We start from the raw sequence: 21,105 nt of genomic DNA on the forward strand, positions 1-21,105 counted from the left end.
AGTCGTGTGCAAGGTGAGGAGTCCTCGCCAGCCCTGGAAGCCTCTGTCGTGGCCGACCGTGAGCGCCAAACCTCAGCTACTGGAGATTCTGCTGGGGGAGGGGTTTGAAGGCTGCACTTTAAGGTTGTGCAAAGTCGCTGTGGTTATTGAAACCGTCCTTTTGGGATCTTGGTGCTCCGTTGGAGTTTAGATATTGTTTCAGATTAGATTCAGACCCCTGCTTTAGGGCCAGCTGTGCTCCACTCTGTGATTTTCTTTTGCAAAGACTGAACATGGCTTAGTCTAGCTTTTTGCGTTTTAATTGGACTTGTGAACAGGTTCCCCTTGGCGCCTTGATAAACATAAGAAAGAAAATGTGCCCTGAAATGCCCCATGGTAAATCTGGGTCTTGTTTCTTGTAGGTCATTCGCGGCCCCTGAGTAATGGAATATGTTAGTTATTATTGTTTTATCTTTGAGAAGCGTAAACCCTGCAACAGCAGGTGCATTTGTCCATTGGGCTGACGGCCATCTCTTTGTAAGTGCCCGTGGAATGGGCATCAGGGCCCCCGTCAGACGAGATGTGAGGAAACTGCTTTTTTACAGTTGCTTTTTTTAAATTTGCTGCCATGTAAGCAGAGTGACTCATGAACATGAGAGGTTTTCTCCCTTTTAGTCTGGATGGCTGAGCCTTTGCCCAGCCCGGCAGGCTGAGACGTGTGCCAGGCGAGCCGTGCTGCTGTCAGCTGGCCAGGGGTCTGCCTCTGGTGTGTGTAGCTGTGCTCCAGAATGCTTCCACACCTGCGTCAAGCACGGAGCACACACTTCCTGAAATGTAAAATAGTCCTGCAAACTTGAAATTGTGCACGGTTTTATAGAGATAGAGATACAGATATAGATATAGACATAGATAGTTTCAAGTAACTAATGCATTAAATAGACAACACTTTATTTTAGTTTTTATTTTGTCAAAGTTTATTTATTTTTGAGAAAGAGACACACAGAGCATGGTTGGGGGAGGGGCAGAGGGAGAGGGAGACACAGAATCCGAAGCAGGCTCCAGGCTCCGAGCTGTCGGCACAGAGCCCGATGCGGGGTTCGAACCCACCTACTGTGACATCAAGACCTGAGCCGAAGTCGCTTAACCGACTGAGCTGCCCAGGCGCCCCAAACACACAACACTTTAGGGTTAGTGATCATTCTGCATATTCTGTACATACATTGATGTCGAAACTAATGATTATTATTTTCTGTTACTTTGAATGATTAAGTCTATTCATCTTACTAAATATACGTATATGTATAATATTAGAGTATATATATATATATATATATATATATATACACACACACATTAAATATAAGTATGCATTTACTAAGTATAAATATAAGTATAATATAAGTCTATTTTCACTTAACTATTCTAAACCCAAAGTTATGGAGAGACGGGAAAATTAACGCACATTTCTATGAGTTCTTGACATCATTGTCCCCACAGAATGACGTGATGCTGGTTACTTAAATGTTACAATCATGTACCATCCAAAAAGAATGTTTCCACACATCTGTCACTCCTACTGAAGTGTTTTGAAGAAAAAAATGACTTGGCTCCATGTATGTATGACCTCATGCACTAAATTATAAGAATTTAGGAACATCGTACGCATCACTAGAAGGGAAGTTCGCGAGTTCCGAGTTTCCTAGCTTGGCCCCATCTTACACACGGTCATGATGCTCTACGTGGTCCTGTGTGTGTGGAGCCTTAGCAGAGAGAGTGTGTGTAAGCAGAACGTATTTGTTGCATATTAATGTCCTCGTGTCATCGTAGTGCCACACCATCAGAGGAAACAGCTCCCTGTTCACTCAGCACTGGATCGAAATCGTGTCTTCTCATGCGCCAGCTTTCATGGTGCCTCCCGCACCCCCTCTACAGCACCAAACCACCAACTTTCTGGAAGCATCCACGGCTCCCCACCCTTCTTTTATCTTGTCCCTTTAGATGTCTGCAGACCTGTGTCCCAAGTATTAGAGATTGAGGATCTGACCAAAGCAGGTGTCATCCGCTTGTATAGCATTTCATATCAGGCGTACCTCAGCCGGATGGCCACCGGCTTCAATGCCAGTCCCTAGTCTGTGTGGTTTGTCTCCATGAAAGCGTCCACAAGTCCTTGGGCAGGGCCCTGGCCCTGCTCTCACGGCACTGACTATGTTGTATTTACAACAATGTCAGAATTTAGGGTCACATTCATCATAACCTACAAATTACCCCGGAGACACTGTTAGACTCTTACTTAAAACAACGGAAGGAGGAAAGTCTCACTAGGGGAAATGGGAAAGAACATTTAAACAAATGCATCAACTATTTTTAAGCAAACAATTCTCTTAACGCAAAAACTCTAAAGATGTTCCTAATTATAAGAGCTGGTTCAGTGTTGGTTATTGGTGCATACTGAAACCGTGACCTTACGTGTGCAACTTACGGGACTGAAAAAACGCACAGATAAAAAGAAGACACATGGCCACAACAGGAAACTTCTAGGGATGTTTAGAGGGAACTGAAAAGCTAAGTTTTTAAAAGACAGGCATTGGTGATGTAAATACTGTGGATTCCTTTGTTGTGAGCCCAGTGGATAAGGAGTGAAATACTAAGATTATTTTACTATAAATCTACTCCTTGATTATCAGTACTGTTTTCATCCCGTTCAGGGGTTGGTTTAGTATAATTAAAAAATAAACCATTTTATGTAATTGAAAAAAAATGGTTTTAGTAGGGAACTTCGATTATAGAATTATAAAAAAAAATCTGAACAGTATTTACCAGTGTCACTAAGCAGATGAAGTTAATTCAGTATTAGTCTTTTTTGTTACTGAAATCAGATTTCCTGGAAGGTGTTTACCTTTAAGCTAGGGAAAGAGCTGGAATATTCTTTTTTTTTTTTACTTAGTTACAGTTAGTTAGGTAAATGCTCTAGGGTCTGACTCCACTAAGATCTACTTATTAAAACTAACATAGCAGCGAAATAACAAGAAGCCTGGGGCAGAAAAATGTCTGATCTCAAGAAGGGGCTTTTGTAAACTTCATAATTGAATGAGAACAAATCTGGCAATTCCAGGACTAGAAAGAACATGAGAATGTTCAGAGGGTTTAGATTCAGTCAGGAATCTTGGGGAGGGGGGTGGCGGTTAGGGGCTTTGAAGTGTTGGGACATTTTGTTTTTTTGTCTGGTAGTGAAAGTCTGATCACTCTCAGACTTTAAGTTACCTGCTAAAAGGTTGTTTTTAAAACTCTGTGATTTGAGCTCTTTACTAATTCGCTACTCTTATTCTAAACAACTCACACACTCAGGATTTGGTTAACATCTGAGCTTAAAACAAAAATCCAGAAACAATGTATTTTCTTAAGAATCTCATGCTTTCAATCCAGTCTTTGTGGTGGGGCTTCCTCCCAGAGCAGTGTTGAAATGGGAGGGTGTGGACTGCATTGAAATCTCTGTAGGATGCCTTTGCTCAAAGACCTTACATTCCTTATTTACCTAAGCCCAAGCAGGCTTGTTCCTCAGCTTCTAATACACCAGAACTGAGCCGGCTTCTGGGCCCCCTGACCAGTGAGGACAGCCGATTAATGGCATGCTGAAAGCTCGCCCAAGTTGTGAGCGCAAACAACATTTACGAGGCTGATTAAATCATTCTCCTGCGATGGCATCCAATGGTGATTTTACAAATCTAATTAAATGTGCTTGAACTTGGTGATAAGAAGCACTCCCCTTGTGGGGTATGATGGGGGGATCTGTTGTTAAAAGAGAAAAGAGAGTTGCATCCCTGCATGGAGGGGCTGATGGGAACACCCCAGAAAACGTATGATATGTGTCTGTAATTTATTGTGGGGACGGGGAAGTCTAAAGGGCTTTCTTTATGGTGGAAATACTATCATTGTCTGAATACCTTATACAAAACAACGGTTGGTCTTTCTGCTTTGCCGCTGGCCAAAGGAGTCGGTAACAAATCAGAATCACTCACGGTAGAATCAGATTCTCAATATAAATTCTCAAGTAAAATGCAAAATATTTTATGTTGTCACTGAAATGTTTGCAAGACAGAAAATGTGTGTGTGTGTGTGTGTGTGTGTGTGTGTGTGTGTGTGTGATCAGAGGGTGAGGGTGAGCCGGAGAAGGGGGTGGGATGAGGGTCTTCAGGAGAAGGGGGTGGCATGGGGAGGACCAGCGGATCTCTCCCTGCCCGTGGGGGACGGGGGCGGGGGGGAGAGGGAAGGAAGAACAAGCCAGGAAAACCCTTGTCAGGTCTCTGACCTGCGTGACCGGGGCTGCTCACCTTACAGAAATGCCAAGGGGAGAAGAAGTTGGCATTTGGGGCCCACAAAGGGTCCTGTGTCTATTCAAGTCCCTTTTCCTCCCACAAGGCCCAGAATTCGGGCACAAGATTGGGGTTTCCCCTGCCGCCAGGCCAAGGCAACCAGGGGCACTGCCTTCTGTGACACTTTCATCGGCACTAATTCCTTAGGGCTCATTGGTTTCTGGGTTTCTCATGTTGTTTGCATATGAATGCGGACACCCACTTGGATACAACTGACCAAGTGGCCCGCTTTTCTCCACCTTCTGGAGGAAACCATTTTCTGGCACCATCTTGGTTGACATTCCTTGGGATGTCATCACCCAGACCACGGCCTCACTTGTTCACGCTTAGACATTTGCTATAGGTTATCCCTCTGGGCATCTTTGAAGGTATTAAATAGAACCCCAATTGCCACGGCTTCTGAGGACCTCTGCTCTTGCCCCTCTCCCTTTGGAGAACTTTCACATTAAATATTTATTCCAGTCTTACTTTTCCCTTTACTCAGGTTCCACCCATATGGTTTCATCACTTCCATTCCTTTGCAGGTTTGTTTTTTGTTTTTTGTTTTTTGGCGTTTTTTTTTTTTTTTTTTTTTTGCTGCCACAACACTTTCTTGGCACATTAGTTTTCAAAGTGTGAACACACACTCACACACACACATGTTCACTCACTCAGATTTATAAATATATGTCATCAGCACCTGTTTTAGGGCAAACATATTCAATAAAAAATGTGAAAAGAGGGGCGCCTGGGTGGCTCAGTCGGTTGAGCGTCCGACTTCAGCTCAGGTCACGATCTCGCGGTCCGTGAGTTCAAGCCCCGCGTCAGGCTCTGGGCTGATGGCTCAGAGCCTGGAGCCTGCTTCCGATTCTGTGTCTCCCTCTCTCTCTGCCTCTCCCCCGTTCATGCTCTGTCTCTCTCTGTCTCAAAAATAAATAAAAACTTTAAAAAAAATTTTTAAAAAATGTGAAAAGACATAGTGCTTACAGTAAAAGAGCTGTTAGCCTACCAGGGAGAAAGAGATTCAAGTGATCAGTTGTTTTTTTTTTTTTTTTTCTGGTTTAACAGAATCAGATAATTCTAAGGCAAACCAAAGAGCATTTTCACAAAGAAAGAGGTAATCATACAGAATTTGGAAATCACCACCGTAGATGATATGAGCTCAAAGTAAACGACCGTTTCCACTGTAAATGCCAACAGTGAATCCTTCCTGGCACAAGGAGAGTTTGTAAGAGTTAGTTCAGGTCATTGAAAACAATTCAGCTCATTGTAGGAGTACAGTTTTTGGCGAAATGAAATGAACTTTAGTTGACATAGGCAGTGGGATTGAAATGGAGCTATGGATTTACAAGGTTAAAGGCATTAAAGACTTTTCAGAAATAGCCACCCTGCCTGGAATTCTAAAGGTATTCCAGTTAGAGAAGAATTTGCTTGTTATTCAGGCAAAACACTTAAATATCCATATAAGTTTTACTTTTTGTTCAATTACAATTAACATACAGTGAGTATTCTATTAGTTTCAGGCGTACAATACAATAATTCAACAATTCTATATATTACTCAATGCTCATCAGGATAAATGTACTCTTAATCCCCTTCTCCTGTTTCCCCATCCCCCCCCCACCTCCCTCTGGTGACCACCAGTTTGTTCTCCATATTTAAGAGTCTGTTTGTCTCTTTTTCCTTTGTTCATTTGTTTTGTTTCTTAAATTCCACATAGGAGTGAAGTCATATGATATTTGTTCTTCTCTGATGAACCTATTTCACTTAGCATTATTCTAAGTCCACCCATGTTGTTGCAAAAGGCAAGATTTCATTCTTTTTTATGGTTGAGTAACATTCCTCTGTGTGTGTGTGTGTGTGTGCACGTGCACGTGTGTGCACACCACATCTTGATCCATTCGTCTGTCATCGGACACTTGGGCTGCTTCCATATTATTGTCTGTTGTATGTAAGGCTGCAATAAACATAGGGGTGCATGTATCTTTTCAAATTATTGTTTCTATTTTCTTTGGGTAAATTCCCATTAGTGTAATTCTTGGATACTATGGTAATTCTATTTTTAATTTTTTGAGGAATCTCCCTAATGTTTTCCAGAGTAGTTGTACCAGTTTGCATTCCCACCAACAGTGATGAGTATTTATTTTTCTCCACACCCTCGCCAACACTTGTTTCTTGTGTGTGTGTGTGTGTGTGTGTGTGTGTGTGTGTGTGTGTGTGTTTTAATTTAGCCATTCTCACAGGGTTCTCATTTGCATTCCCCCAATGGTTAATGATGTTGAGCATCTTTTCATGTGTCTATTGGCCATCTGTAATTTTCTTTGGAAAAGTGACTATGACTATTCAGGTCATCTGCCCATTTTTTAATTGGGTTATTTGTTTTCTTGGGGTTGAGTTGTATAAGTTCTTTATATATTTTGGGTATTAACACCTTAATGTATATATCATTTACAAATATCTTCTCCCATTCAGTATATTACCTTTTTGCTTTGTTGTTGGTTTTTTTTGCTGTATGGAAGCTTTTTGATTTTGGTGTAGTCCCAATAGTTTACTGTTGCTTTTACTTCTCTTGCCAAAGGAGACACATCTAGAAAAGTCTTTCCATGGCCAATATCAAAGAAATTATTGCCTTTGCTTTCTTCTAGGATTTTTATGGTTTTAGGACTCGCTCTTAGGATTTTAATCCATTTTGAATATCCATTTTGAATCCATACAAATTTTGGACAATCATTTCCTTTAAAAATAGTTAAGAGAGGGGCGCCTGGGTGGCGCAGTCGGTTAAGCGTCCGACTTCAGCCAGGTCACGATCTCGCGGTCCGTGAGTTCGAGCCCCGCGTCAGGCTCTGGGCTGATGGCTCAGAGCCTGGAGCCTGTTTCCGATTCTGTGTCTCCCTCTCTCTCTGCCCCTCCCCCGTTCATGCTCTGTCTCTCTCTGTCCCAAAAATAAATAAACGTTGAAAAAAAATTAAAAAAAAAATAGTTAAGAGAAACAGACCTAAGGACTACTTTCAAATTAGCAAATCCTTTTCACATTTTATTCATCATTGATATTATTGTAACAATACTGAAAAGTCCATTTTTTTTTCACTTTATTCGCACTTAGTACTGGTAAATTACGGATAGAAGATTCAGTGAGATTTTTGTAACATTTGGATATTCCGATTGAACTATGATAAACCTATATAGAATTTGATTTCTAATTTACTTTTAAATAAGTAGAATTATTTATTAATATCATTCTGAAAAAGCTCTGATTTCTCCAGCTAAGCCTTCCAGGCTCAATAAATTAATCAGCTCAGTTCTGAAGGTGGTCGACTGCCTTGGATGTTCCTATATGGAGAAATGGAGTGCCAACTTTGTAAAATTCATTTCATATATTATTTTACTTTAGTATATATATATATATATATATATATAATATGTGTGTGTGTGTGCGCACACACACACACACACATATATATATATATATATATATATATATACTCACATATATTAAATTTTGCATACATTTTCAGCATATTTGCAGATTGCTTGAAGTCCACCCCAAGAAAATGGCGCAGGCGACACCATTACCACTATTATCACTGTTATTACATTTGTAGCTCCTGCTCTGTATTCAGTAGTTACTGTAATTCTAGGCCTTCTCCTAAGAGCATGAAAAGATGGTCTCTTTTAAGATCTATTAAACATTTGTCCTGACAGTATTAATGCAGTCTGCAGATAGATGCTGTGTGCCTGTAAGTCCAGTAACATACAGAATATCTTATGTAGGTGTGTTTCATAGAGAGGAAGGGAATAGGGGCATACGATTTTCTGATCGTTTGTGCCCAAGCTCGTTGTCAATGTCTCAATTCTATTCCAAGATTCTCAGAGGAAATTGAGACAAACGATATGTAAGATTCTTCTACGCATGTGCTCATTTACCTGATGAAGATTTTCCATCCAAGTGAACCGTGCAACTTCTTGTGGGTGATTCATCCGTTTCTATCACAGCGTCACTGCACAATCGCCAATGCACCTGCAATGAGGCCGCCGAATGCATTTTCCATGCATGATCATCCTCCTGTGACTATGTGGGTAGTAGAGAAGAGCACCTGAAATAATAGGCCAGCGGCTTCTGTTTTGCAAGATCAAGTTCAGAGACAAGGGTCTTACCATTAAAAGCAAACGTGATCTGATCTGTCGTGAAAACAATGGTGATGTTAATAAGTATGTTTCATTTCCAGCGGTGATTTGTCCTGGCATCGAAGCTCAGCTCCCGGAGCACGTCACCTGGAGACTGGTTTCGGGGTCACTGAACGAGTATGGAGCTCAGGTCGTGCTGAGCTGCAGTCCTGGCTATTACCTGGAGGGCCAGAGGCTGGCACAGTGCCAAGCTAATGGAACGTGGAGCCTAGGCGACGAGAGACCCAGATGTCGAGGTGAGTGACCAGTGCACTTCCCAGGTCAGGTAGCCATTCTGAATTAGTGACGTCACTGACCGCCACCTTTTAACCCCCCCCCCACTGTAAGTGATTGCCCCTATGGATTAATAATGTAACCATTGGGGCGCCTGGGTGGCACAGTCGGTTAGCATCCGACTTCAGCCAGGTCACGATCTCGCGGTCCGTGAGTTCGAGCCCCGCGTCAGGCTCTGGGCTGATGGCTCGGAGCCTGGAGCCTGTTTCCCATTCTGTGTCTCCCTCTCTCTCTGCCCCTCCCCCGTTCATGCTCTGTCTCTCTCTGTCCCAAAAATAAATAAACATTGAAAAAAAAATTAAAAAAAAAATAATAATGTAACCAAATGGCGTTTCTCATCATTATAATGATGAATATGGATTTTTATGTGGCATACTTAAAATGTATGATGGCTGGGTTAAATATTAAATGTTCTATTTATTAATGATTGCATTGTATACATTTTAAAATATTCGAATACTCCGATATTTCAGATCAACTCAAAAACAAATCCAGGCCTATGTTTCAAAAGATAACTCCTTCCATGCACTGACTATTCAAACCCTCTAATTAGGATCTTGGGAAATATTATTTATGCTGAAGATATTGTGTTCTCAAATAATGACTGTCTTGAAAAGGGAGATTATTATTCTCATAGGTACAAGATAAGCAATTAAGCCTTTGAGTGGGTTTTATAACAAATATGAATAAATAGAAAAATAAAACAATATTAGTATTGTTCAGAGCACTATTTGACTCAGATATATTTAACACATACTCTTTAGTGGGTTGTTCAGAGGAAATTATCATGCACAGAAACAAGTAGTCAGACCAGTGTCAAATTTATCAAGCACACAGCTTAATAAGAAGAAACCAGAATAAAATAAGCAAAATGACAAAAGAATGCTTTGTTGTCTTTGACATAGCCATCCTAATTCAACTTTGAATAGAGCCAACGGTAAGTAAACATGTATCAAGCGCTCAGGCAGGAGCACGAAGGTAAGTTAGGGAGGGTCAGTGAACTTGAGGACCTCCTCCATAGTCCGAGTGCATGACACCACCAGGTCCCCAGACAACCCTGCCTGAAGCCTGTTTTCCAGAGTAATCATTAACGGTTCCCTTGCCTTTGTCACAAGTGTCCTGGTTTGACTTCATTCATACTGAATTTCCTCCTTGTTCCTCTTGGTCCGAATTAGGGAATCCCCTCCTTCCCACATCCACGCGGGTCTCCCTTACCGGCACCCACTGCAAAGCTCCATGGTGTGATTCAGAGACTCAGTCACTAAGCTCAGCGAGGAGAGTGGAGGCTAAAGGACTGGGGAGCCTCTACCTTTTGCCTCTCTCAGACTTTCTAGGCAACATTCCGTCAGTTTCGATCCCGAATCAGAGTCTTAAAAGTAGGCGCACGTAAACTTCTTGGAAGTGGGGAGTTCACGCGGGGCTTCTGCGGATGCAACCGTCCAGTCTGGTTTTTGCTGGGCTTTCTCGTTGCCTGGTGTGCCTGGGGAGGTTGGTGTTAGTGTTAGGTGGGTATTTGCTATGCCACAACACGTTACACTAAAGTCCCAAATCTCCATTCCAGAAGAACTGACACAGGGAGACTCGTGTTTAGAAGAATGTTTACAAAAACCGAGGGCAGGGCCAGCCTGATTATTGAACCAAACTCCTTAGCAGGAGGTTTCTACTTCTTTGGGGGGAAGAAAGCAAAGTTGGGTTTCTACCATCCATAAATTGTGTATTTGCCTCCATTCTTCTGAAATTCTAGAAAGTCTGTCATTCTGGCTTTAACATACCTCAGTCTGGTGATCCCAATACTAAGTTTGGTCCAGGAACAACAGCCAGAAATCCATATATCTGGAGATCTCTCCAGCCAACTTGGCATACAAATGTATTTTGGAAATTGTCAGCCATTCATTGGTATGGGTTGTTGTATCACATCACACTTTGATATTTATCTATCTCAAATATCATGGACCTGTGGCTTTTTCCAGAATCAGTGGGTTCCAGTGAAATCACTGATTGCTGTTTTTTTTTTTAATCGTTATTTGTAGTTTTCGTCATTCCAGTGTGGCCAGAGTGAGTCCCTTCTCCCTGGTTTCTTCATCTTCTCCTTATGATGTCTTTCAAGTTGTCCCTGTTTTCTCAGTAAGACAGGATATTTTATGCTCATCCTGAGTTTTTCTTAACTAAACAAGGAATCAGCCATTCTCCAAGGAGCTCTGGAAACTTTTGGTGGAAAAGGGTGTTAGAGACCAGCATCTAGCATCTATGCCCAAGGGTACGCATTATGTTGTTCATATGATCAGTGGTAGGAAAAGCTGACCAAGCTAACTATTACTTTTGTGACCAAACTGAAAATGTTGTTTTTCTTCCCCCAAAGAGACTTGATATGGATATTTTTGATTAATTTTTATCTCTACTGGTACATTTTTTTAAGTTAAAATAACTTAAATAACTCAGGGCGGTCATGACCCCAGGGGCAGCTGAGTCATGTTTGAATATTTTCACTTTGAGCAAGGCCTTCCTTTGACTTATAACCAGGCATCTTGGCGTCATTCCTCGGGGCCTACTAAAGCAATTCCAGACTGTGGTCTACACAGCATGCTTCACATACTTAACAGTCACCTGTCCTGTGACGCTATCTTCACGATAAACCGCCCCGAACCATCCACAGTCATGTCACGTCATCTGTTTGTGTTCATGTTCATCTGCACATTCAGGAGGACTTTTCCAGGTAGAACGTACCGGAAAGTCCCTACTCTTGACCTTATATTTATTTGCCACACTCACTAACACTATCCGTATTTCTGACAGGAGAGATGGCCTTACAGGTCTAGAAACACCATGTCACAAGGTGACTTTTTTTCTAAGTTGAGGATTTCAATATGCACATAATTGTAGAACTGAAGGCAAGAGGAAGGACGCTGCCCTGGGGGGAGAGACACCCATGGCTTGTGATCCCTGGTCACAGTGAGGGGAGGCGGTGTGGACCGCACAAATACCTGGGAGGAGAAAACAACATGGAAACGAGGCTCTACTTGGATGTTTGACAAAGCGTATGTGTATATGTGTGTTGTGAGTGTGGTGTGTGTGGGGGGGGGGGTGTGGCGTGTGTGCGTGTGTGTGTCAGGGCAGCTTCCCCAAGTGAGTGTCGCTGTCACCATCGCCATGTGGGTCCCCTGCCGGCTGAGCCCCCATCGCCTCGCTGCGGACAAGCCGCGGACGTGCTCCCTTAGTCCTCCCTACAGGCTGGTGAGCCTGACGGAGGACAAGCCCCAGACGCCATGGGCGCAGGGACATTTCCCCGGAGGTGAAGGAGCAGCGGCCATAGAGCGGGCTCGCTGTCCACCGAGGGTGCGTTCAGGCCCCAGGGGACCTCACAGCCGCTAGCGTGTTTCTGACGTTTCAGGACACGGTCTAATTATGCTGAGTGGCTGCGCGCAGATCTTTAAATATCCTAACTCAAGGCAATGCTCGCAGTGTGTTTGGGAAGGGCTTAGTGGAAAGTTCATGATAAATTGTAAAAAAAAAAAAAAAAAATGAACTTCTGCGGGAATCCGTTGACATTCGGCCCCGGGCACATGTTAGCAGTGTCGCTGCACATGAGACACAGCCCTCCGAGTTGAGCTGTCCCAGAAGCTGGAACTTCAACAACAATAACGTTCCCATCACGACCTCCCCTGTCCGAATTCCTGCTGAGACATCCTCCCCAGGACACACACCAGCTGCCTGTGTCCGTCTGTCTGTTTGAAATGGAACCACAGTGGGGACCCCTCAGAGTAAGATCAGCTCCATTCAAAACCCTGGTCTACGTGGCACAGCCGTAAACATTGTCGTCCCTTGAATCGTCAGTTGAGGCGTTCACACGGATTCAGCCCACGAAATAGGTCCCCAGGTCAGCTCCACGTCAGTTAGCCCTGACCGAGCCCTGATCCAGTACCAAGCGTCGCTTTGGCACTTGCACGCGCCCTCTCGTTAGAGCCAGCGCGCGGCTCTGCGGGCAGGTGTTGGTAGGAACGCGTAAGAGAGGAACTAAGGAGGACCCCGGAGTCTTGGAGGAAACCGGCCTCCCCGTAACCGGCAAAGTGAGGACCAAAGCTGAGTAGCCTGGAGCCAGGGTCTGTGTTCTTCTTCGCTTCATTTGCTGCCTCCGATCAGCTCGCTATCGATAAGAACTCCGTAACAATCAGCTACCCGCGGCCTGGGCCCTAACCCCTTTACGCAGAGTAACTCAGCAAGACCTTGGTGCCCTCAGAAGAGTCTTCAGACCCTTGGTCGTGACCCATGCAAAACCACACGTAAGCCTCTGGGAACAGTCACCCTTGATGACTCCACGGTCCCAACAAGTCACACAAGTACATGGAGGGAATGGGGAGCCAGGCCTCCCGTTGACACGGGCGTCCTGTTTTCATCACGCGTCACTAAGTACGGCTGACGGCCCCGGGCACGACCGCTCCTGTTCCGCAACAGGTGTCCGGTGGCTGCCGCGTGGCTCTCGTGGCCGATGCACACGGAAGGGCGGGCGGGCGGCCCGCGCGCTTGACTGGTCTGCCCCCGTGGCTGTGTCCGTCCACCGCACGGTTTTGGAATCCGCTCTAAGCGCGCACGTTTCCATTCCAAGGGCGTAAGAGGAGGAAAATTAAGCCTCCTAGATGGTTGACCTGTCTGACCCTAACCAGACATCCCCGTCCCTGATAAAAATTAAGGCTGAGGATTTTGTCATGCTTAAGCAAGAGAATAACCCGCAGACTTGAAGTAACGTTTGCTTTTTGTTTGCCTTCCAGTGATCTCATGTGGAAGCCTCTCCTTTCCGCCAAACGGTAACAAGATTGGCACGCTCACAGTTTATGGGGCCACAGCTATATTTACGTGCAACACGGGCTACACCCTGGTGGGGTCTCACGTCAGAGAATGCTTAGCAAATGGACTCTGGAGTGGCTCCGAAACTCGCTGTCTGGGTAAATCAATCTATCATCTGGTATTTCTTTAATTTAGCTAAGCCTGAAAAATAGACTGTGGTTGGGCAAGGTGTAACACCTCTTGCTATAAATGTTCCAACAGAGAAACTAAATCCTACCTGTGGTCTTAGGGCTACACTTCACACAGCAACTTCTTTAAGTATCGAAGGGGATTATTTTTTTAATCTGGCCAATAAATGAAAGTCGCATATTGCCTTGAGTGACTTAGAAACTATTTTCTACAGTGCTGAGGGTGTCATCGCAACTTTATGCCATCAGTTTAGGACACACAAAAATGATACTCAAAAATATGACATGCTTTATCTTTAAAAGAAATTTTGCATTGTGTCAGTAAGTGGAAGTGACTAGGATCAATCAGCATAAGTTCAATGAATTATTTCGAGAAGAGTGTGTGCGCAGTCACGTGTTCTTCCTTCGCTTAAAGATTAAAATTTTCTGCATGATGATTTAAAAAAATTGAGTTGAAAATCTTTTTCGTTGAAAAAAGTCTAGTGAATAAACATAAGAAATTGTTGAATTGGCAGCTTAAAGCACGGACTTACCATGCTCCTGTAGGTCTCCAAGTAATCTTTAAAATATGTTAACTGCCTTTTGTCCTTTTGACCTCTTTGTGGGACCTCAATAATTTTGTAATCGCTCAAAAGCTATAGAAGCTGGAAAGTTTAAGCCTCTGACTCTCCATGGGCTGGAAATCACTTCAGGAATGAAGCCAGGACCAGTAAATTTTGAATAGTAAAAATCTGGTCTTTTTACTTGAGATAATTTGAAGAAATGCTCAGGAGAATTTGGGGGAAAAGAGAGAGAGAGAGAAAATGAATCTAAATAATAATTCCAGAGAAAATCAACCAACGAAAGGAGTTTCTTTCTCACTCTTATCCATGAAAGGACACCTGCTTTCCTTCTTTTTTTTTTTTTTTTTTCATGAGAGAGAGAGAGAGAGAGAGAGCGAGCAGGGGTGAGGGGCAGAGGGAAAGAGAGAGAATCTGAAGCAGGCCGCATGCTCAGCCCAGAGCCCTATGCGGGGCTGGATCTCATGACCGTGAGATCATGACCTGAGCTGAAATGAAGAGTCAGGCGCTCAACCAACTGAGCCACCCAGGTGCCCCTGACACCTGCTTTCTTTAAGTTACTGTCATACCTATATGGAAGCTGCCAGCATACCCTGTGTGTGTAAATACATATATTGTTGCTGAGTGTGGTCGGTATGGTTGTCAGTAGACTGTGAAACTTCCTTGGAATGTGTGTGGGATTTTGTGTTGATAGTCACTGGTGCCTCTGAGATTTTCTGTGCCTTCCTACGTGTCATTATAAAATGTCTGGTCATTGAGTACCACTCTGCGTAAGGCGGCCCTCCTTCGGGGTAGCTCTTCTCTGTTACCTTGAGTGACAGACACTTGGTGCTAGGAAGGCAACCAGGTGGTCTAAGAAACGTACTCGTCTGCTCTAATTGCGATAATGGAAAGCAGTGACAATTTACATTTGACTAGTGACCTACTGGTTACAAAAGCCTCATGAGGTGAGATGGTTACTGTGGCCTCAGGGAGTTTGAGTGGCACAATTTCTATAGCTGACATCCTGGGGTCTGCTGGGGTCTTGTTGATTCCAAAGAAACCTTCACTTTTTCTCTGGTGTTCTTCTTGACCGCAGATAAGGACTTCGAAGTCGAAAGGTCGAACAGTGTGTTGTATAGTTGTCTGGGCCAGTGTGCCGCAAAGTATGGCTTAGGTACGATACAATATGTCTTAGAAGCTTTTGGAAGAGGGAGTGTTCTGAAGGAATGGAAACTGAAAATAAAGAGGAATAAAACTGTCTGGAAAAGAATATATAACACATTAGCGTAGTAGGACCTAAATGTAAAATATAAGGAATGATAAAATTGGAAGAGGCCGAGAATATGAAAGAAAAAAACTAGAAAAATATTAGATAGGACACATTGCCACATATATTTATAACACAACGAGTAAAGGATGGGTAATACACTTAGTATAAATATTTCAAAAGTCAGCGAATGCAGTTGCACAACTACCACTGCGACTTGAAAGTGTAATTCGTGATACAGGCACACCTCCGAGATAACTGTGGATTTGGTTCTAGACCAACACAATAAAGCAAATATTACAGTACAGTAAGTCAAGTGTGTTTTTGTTTTCCCCATGCACATAAAAGCTATATTTACGCTATACTGTAGTCCGGTAAGTTTGCGATAGTACTACGTGGAACAACAATGATGTACAGTTGACCCTTGAACTACACGGCAGTTAGGGGCTCTGACTCCTCCCTCCTGTCAAAAATCTACATACAACTTTTGAGCCCCTAAAAACTGAACCTCTGATACCTTATCGCTGACCAAAAGCCTTACCGATAACGTATAAATGAACACATATTTTGTATGTTATGTGTAATATATACTGTATGCTTACAATCAAGTAAGCTAGAGAAAATAAAATGTCCTTAAGGGACACCCGGATGGCTCAGTCAGTTAAGCTCCATCCAACTCTTTTTTTTTTTATATTTTTATTTATATTTGAGAGAGAGAGAGAGAGAGAGAGAGAGAGAGAGAGACAGCACGAGTAGGGGAGGGGCGGAGAGAGAGGGAGACACGGAATCCGAAGCAGGCTCCAGGCTCTGAGCTGTCAGCACAGCGCCCGACGCGGGGCTCAAACTCCTGAACCATGAGATCATGACCTGAGCCGAAGTTGGACGCTCACCCGACTGAGCCACCCAGGTGCCCCTAGCTCCATCCAACTCTTTTCTTTTTTTAATGTTTTTTATTTATTTTTGAGACAGAGAGAGACAGAGCATGAACGGGGGAGGGGCAGAGAGAGGGAGACACAGAATCGGAAGCAGGCTCCAGGCTCCGAGCCGTCAGCCCAGAGCCCGACGCGGGGCTCGAACTCGCGGACCGCGGGATCGTGACCTGAGCTGAAGTCGGACGCTTAACCGACTGAGCCACCCAGGCGCCCCTCCATCCAACTCTTAATTTCAGCTCATGTCAAGGTCTCATGGTTGTGAGATCAGGCCCCACAGTGTGGGGCTCCGCACTAAGCGTGGAGCCTGCTGGGGATTCTCTCTCTCCTTTCTCTGTGCCTCCCCTGTGTCTCAAACTAAATAAATAAGCCCAGAGAAAATTTATTAAGAAAACCATAAGGACAGGAAATACATTTACAGTGCTGCATTTGCTGAAAAAAATCCACGTGTATGTGTACCCACACAGTTCAAACCTGCGTTGTTCGAGGGTCAAGTGTACACGCCTCAATTTAAAAGTACTTCATTGCTAAAAATTGCTACACAGTCCGAGCTTTCAGCTGCTCACAACCTTTTTGCTGGTGGAGAGTCTTGCCTCAGTTGTGATGGTTGCTGACTGATCAGGATGGGGTCAGCTGAAGGTCGGGGTGGCTGTGGCTGTTCCCTAAGATGAGGCAGCGTGGAAGTTTCCCACACAGACCGGCTCTTCCTTTTATGAACAACTTCTCTGCAGCATGTGATGCAGTTTGATAGCATTTTGCCCGCAGTGGGACTTCTTCCGGCTTTGGAGCCACCGTCTCAAACCCTGCCGCGGCTTTCTCAACTCGGTTTATGTCGTGTTCTCAGTCCTTTGTCGTCATTTCGGTGACCATCACAGCATCTGCCCCAGGACTAGATTCCATCTCAGGAAACCCCTTCCTTTGCTTGTCCCCATGAAGCGTCTCCTCATCTGTTCGAGTTTGATCGTGAGACGCGGCCCCTCGTCCACTTGTGACTGACTCTCGTTCTCTGGCTCCTTCCGCCACATCTTGCCTCTGCTTCCTCCATGAAGTCTTGACTCCCTCAGCGTCATCCATGAGGGTTGGAGTCCACTTGTTCCAAACTCCTATTTATGCTGATATTTTGGCCTCTTCCCCTGAGTCACGCATGTTCTTAATGGCATCTAGGGTGGTGAGTCCGATCTGGAAGGTCTTCAGGTTACTTTGCCCAGATCCATGAGAGGAATCACCATCTATGGCATCTATAGCCTCGTGAAATGCATTTCTTCAGTAGTAAGATGTGGAAGTTGAAATGATTCCTTGATCCACGGGCTGCGGAATGGATGCTGTGTTAACGGGCGTGAAAACCGCATTCGTCTCCTCGTGCGCCCCCATCAGAGCTCTTGGGTGACCAGGTGCGCTGTCAGTGAGCAGCAGTGGTTTGAAAGGGATCTTTTTTCCTCTGAGCAATAAGCTCTCAACAGTGGGTTCGCAATACTCAGTAAATCATGTTGGAAACAGACGTGTTGCCATCGGCTGTGTTGTTCTCGTCCTAGAGCACAGGCAGAGTCGATGTAGCCCAATTCTGAAGGGCCCGCAGATTTTCAGAATCGTACGTGGGCATCGGCTTGCACGTAAGGCACCGGCCGCGTTAGCCCCTGACAACAGCGTCAGTCCTCCTTTGAAGCTCTGAAGCCAGGCATCGACTTCTCTCTGGCGGGGAAAGCTCTGTAGCATCTTGTCCTAACAGAAGGCTGTTTCACCGACTCTGAAAATCTGTTGTTTGGTGTAGCCGCCGTCACGAATGATCTCCGCTAGATCTTCTGGGGAACCTGCCGCAGCTTCTGCCTCAGCACTTGCTGCTTCACCTTGAGCTTTTATGCTACAGAGACGGCTTCTTTCCTCAATCCTCACCGACAAACCTCTGCTGGCCTTGAACTTTTCTTCTGCAGCTGCCTCCCCTCTCTCAACCTTCGTAGCGTTACGGAGAGTTCGGGCCTTGCCCCGATTAGGCTTTGGCTTAAGGGAATGCTGGGGCCGGTGTGATCTGTCTAGACCGCTCAGACTTCCTCCTTGTCAGCAATAAGGCTATTTCAGTTTATTATTATTCGTACGCTCACTGGAGTAGCATTTTTAATTTTCTTCAAGGGCTTTTCTTTTGCATTTACAACTGGGCCAGCTGTTTGGGGCAAGAGGCCTAACCTTTGGCCCAAGGCTTTCAACATGCCTTTCTCACTAAGCTTATTCATTTCTGGATTTTGATTTAAAGTGAGATATGTGTGGCTCTTTCACTTGAAAACTCAGAGGTCATCACGGGGTTATTAATTAACCTAATTTGAATACTGTTGTGTCTCAGGGAATAGGACAGCCGGAGGAGGCAGATGCAGCAGTCAGAACACACATGACATGCATCAGTCAAGTTCACGGTCTCATATGCACGTGGTTTGGGGTGCCCCAAACCCCGTTACAATAGTACCAGCAAAGATCACTGATCACACAGCACCATCACAAATATAATCAAATATAATCAGGTTTGAAATGTTGTAAGAATTACCAAAACATTACCAGAATTACCAAGACACAGAGACACAAAGTGAGCAGACACTGTTAGAAAAATGGCACCAATATGCCTGCTCAGTGCAAGGTGGTCAAAAACCTTCACTTGATAAAAATACAGTATTTGCAAAGCACGATAAAATGAGGTATGCGTGTGCATGGAGTGTGACAATGAAAGGTTATCTCTTGTCCTCAATAATAGATCACTTATGTCTAGATAACCTAGTATAAACCAGTAAGAACATATGTCTGTGGGACCCAAGGAGATATGGCCGAGGCCGGGGTGGGGGTGGGGGAAACAGACAGCAGAACAGAGGTAAAGTCAGCGCTAGAGAAAATGCTCAACAGGCCAGACAGATAAAGGGAACAGAGGATCCAGTCCTAAATCTGGCACAAAGATTTGATAAAGTAGATAACAGATACCACCATAACCTCAAAGTCACCCGGATGCCTGACTTGTGTACAGTGATTTGAATGATATTATTTATTGACAGTGAAAAATGTACAAGACAATTTTCAATTATATTGACTTCGTTAGAATGCGCAGGAGGTGCTCACGGCTACCGTTCATAGCTAAGAAATGACTTACAACAGTGAGGAATCTGCCCAACGTTGTAAAATCAATAGTATCACAAACAGAATGGAAACCTAGGCAGTTTGACCGGAGAACACAGACTTCTTAACATTAGGGTATGTAACTAACGTATCCGAGCAGATATTGTGTTATCTTGCCAATAATTGTATTTCTCAAAGGAAGATGTAATAAAAGAGTGCACTACGTGCATTGTGCTAATTCTGACCAGTAAAGTGGAATCGGTTGGTTGATCCTGGGGGTAAAATCGCTGCTCACCCCAGGCGTGCCCTCAAAAGAAGGTTGGTGCCTTCGTCGTCGCATGTGGCTAATCTCATCCTTCATGTTGCGCTGCTCCCAGACCTCTTGCTTACCAGTCTTGCCAGTATTTTCCCTCCATTTCTTGCCCTCTGAATTGTTTCTTTGTCCATTGCAATGCTTTGGATCTCCAGAAAATCTGGATTTTTACCCAGCTGAATGACCTTGGGGGACTCTCAGGTTCTCCTGGACCCTATGAGGGTAAACTGGACAGTGATGAAGGGGAAATGACTTATAATGACAATGGAGGCAGTCAGTGAGAGTCTTTTTAAGAAATCAAGGCAAATAATGGATAAAACCCCATGGAATCAACTTTAAAGGAGACATCCCTTTTTAAACAAGACAAAACAACCCCCAGAATTCTGACTTTGAGAAACGGATCACCCCAATGAAGAGAAAAGTGGAAAATTACCCAAAGAAATGGAGACAGTTACATGAGATGTTCTACAAGAAACTCAGTTTGCAAACAAAACAATAACCCTACAATGTACTAAGGGAATTAAAATACAGGTGAAGGTCATGCTGTGAAGGATAGATTCACCACGAGCGGGGTGCAGTGAAAAGATTCAGGACCATGAAAGTGTAAGGACCCTGTAGAATACAGGTTTAAATAAGAACCAAATTCACTCATTGCGGTTGGTATTGAAATAGCGGATGGCCCAAGTAAAGCAGAAGGGCTCAGCTTCCTCTTCATTCTGTCTTCTGTGTCATGAATCGCTCTGGAATGCAAAGGTTAGAACCCGCTTTTGTATCAGAAACCAGGACCCCAGGAGAGAAAAGGAGTCTGTCCAGGAGAACTTGAGAGTTTGAGTGGAGTGGCTGGGGGGACCCTGGAGGAGGTGTCCAAGTCACTGACAGTCCCCCTGCCAGTGGCACGTTATTAAAAGGCACGTGTAGTGTGATTTTTCACACGGAAAGGAAAGAAGCAAGCTGGCAGGAACGGCGGATCTGTTAATTTGATGGTCCACAGAGCTCTTGGTCAACTCTGTTGTTTGCAAGATCTGTGGTGACGCATGCTTATGAAGAACGCGTATAGTTTCACAAAATAACGTGCAAGTCTGGGTTCATCTTTGTCTGACCTTGCTTTTAGGTGGGTGTTTAGAAATACTCTTTAGAAATGGTGCTTCCGAATTTGGCAAGACGTAGATCAAGGTTTTCTGTTACGACTCTCACAGTCAAGAAGGTATAGGAGC

The 21,105-nt window shown here is 44.2% G+C and overlaps 1 protein-coding gene across 1 annotated transcript in view; it reads left to right on the plus strand.

The window, feature by feature from the left end:
* CSMD1 (CUB and Sushi multiple domains 1) overlaps positions 1–21,105 on the plus strand; it is a 1,672,960-nt gene that overhangs the window by 1,584,166 nt on the left and 67,689 nt on the right. Inside the window, exons 53-54 of the mRNA XM_047092364.1 lie at positions 8,555–8,749; positions 13,550–13,723. Of these exons, the coding sequence (XP_046948320.1) occupies positions 8,555–8,749; positions 13,550–13,723 (369 nt within the window). The remainder of the gene's footprint in view (positions 1–8,554; positions 8,750–13,549; positions 13,724–21,105) is intronic.

This window comes from Lynx rufus, unplaced genomic scaffold (assembly GCF_022079265.1).
Source record: "Lynx rufus isolate CCGP_SWC_20201006 ecotype Redwood Valley unplaced genomic scaffold, mLynRuf1.p SCAF_3, whole genome shotgun sequence".
In the NCBI taxonomy this organism is placed as follows: Eukaryota; Metazoa; Chordata; class Mammalia; order Carnivora; family Felidae; genus Lynx; species Lynx rufus.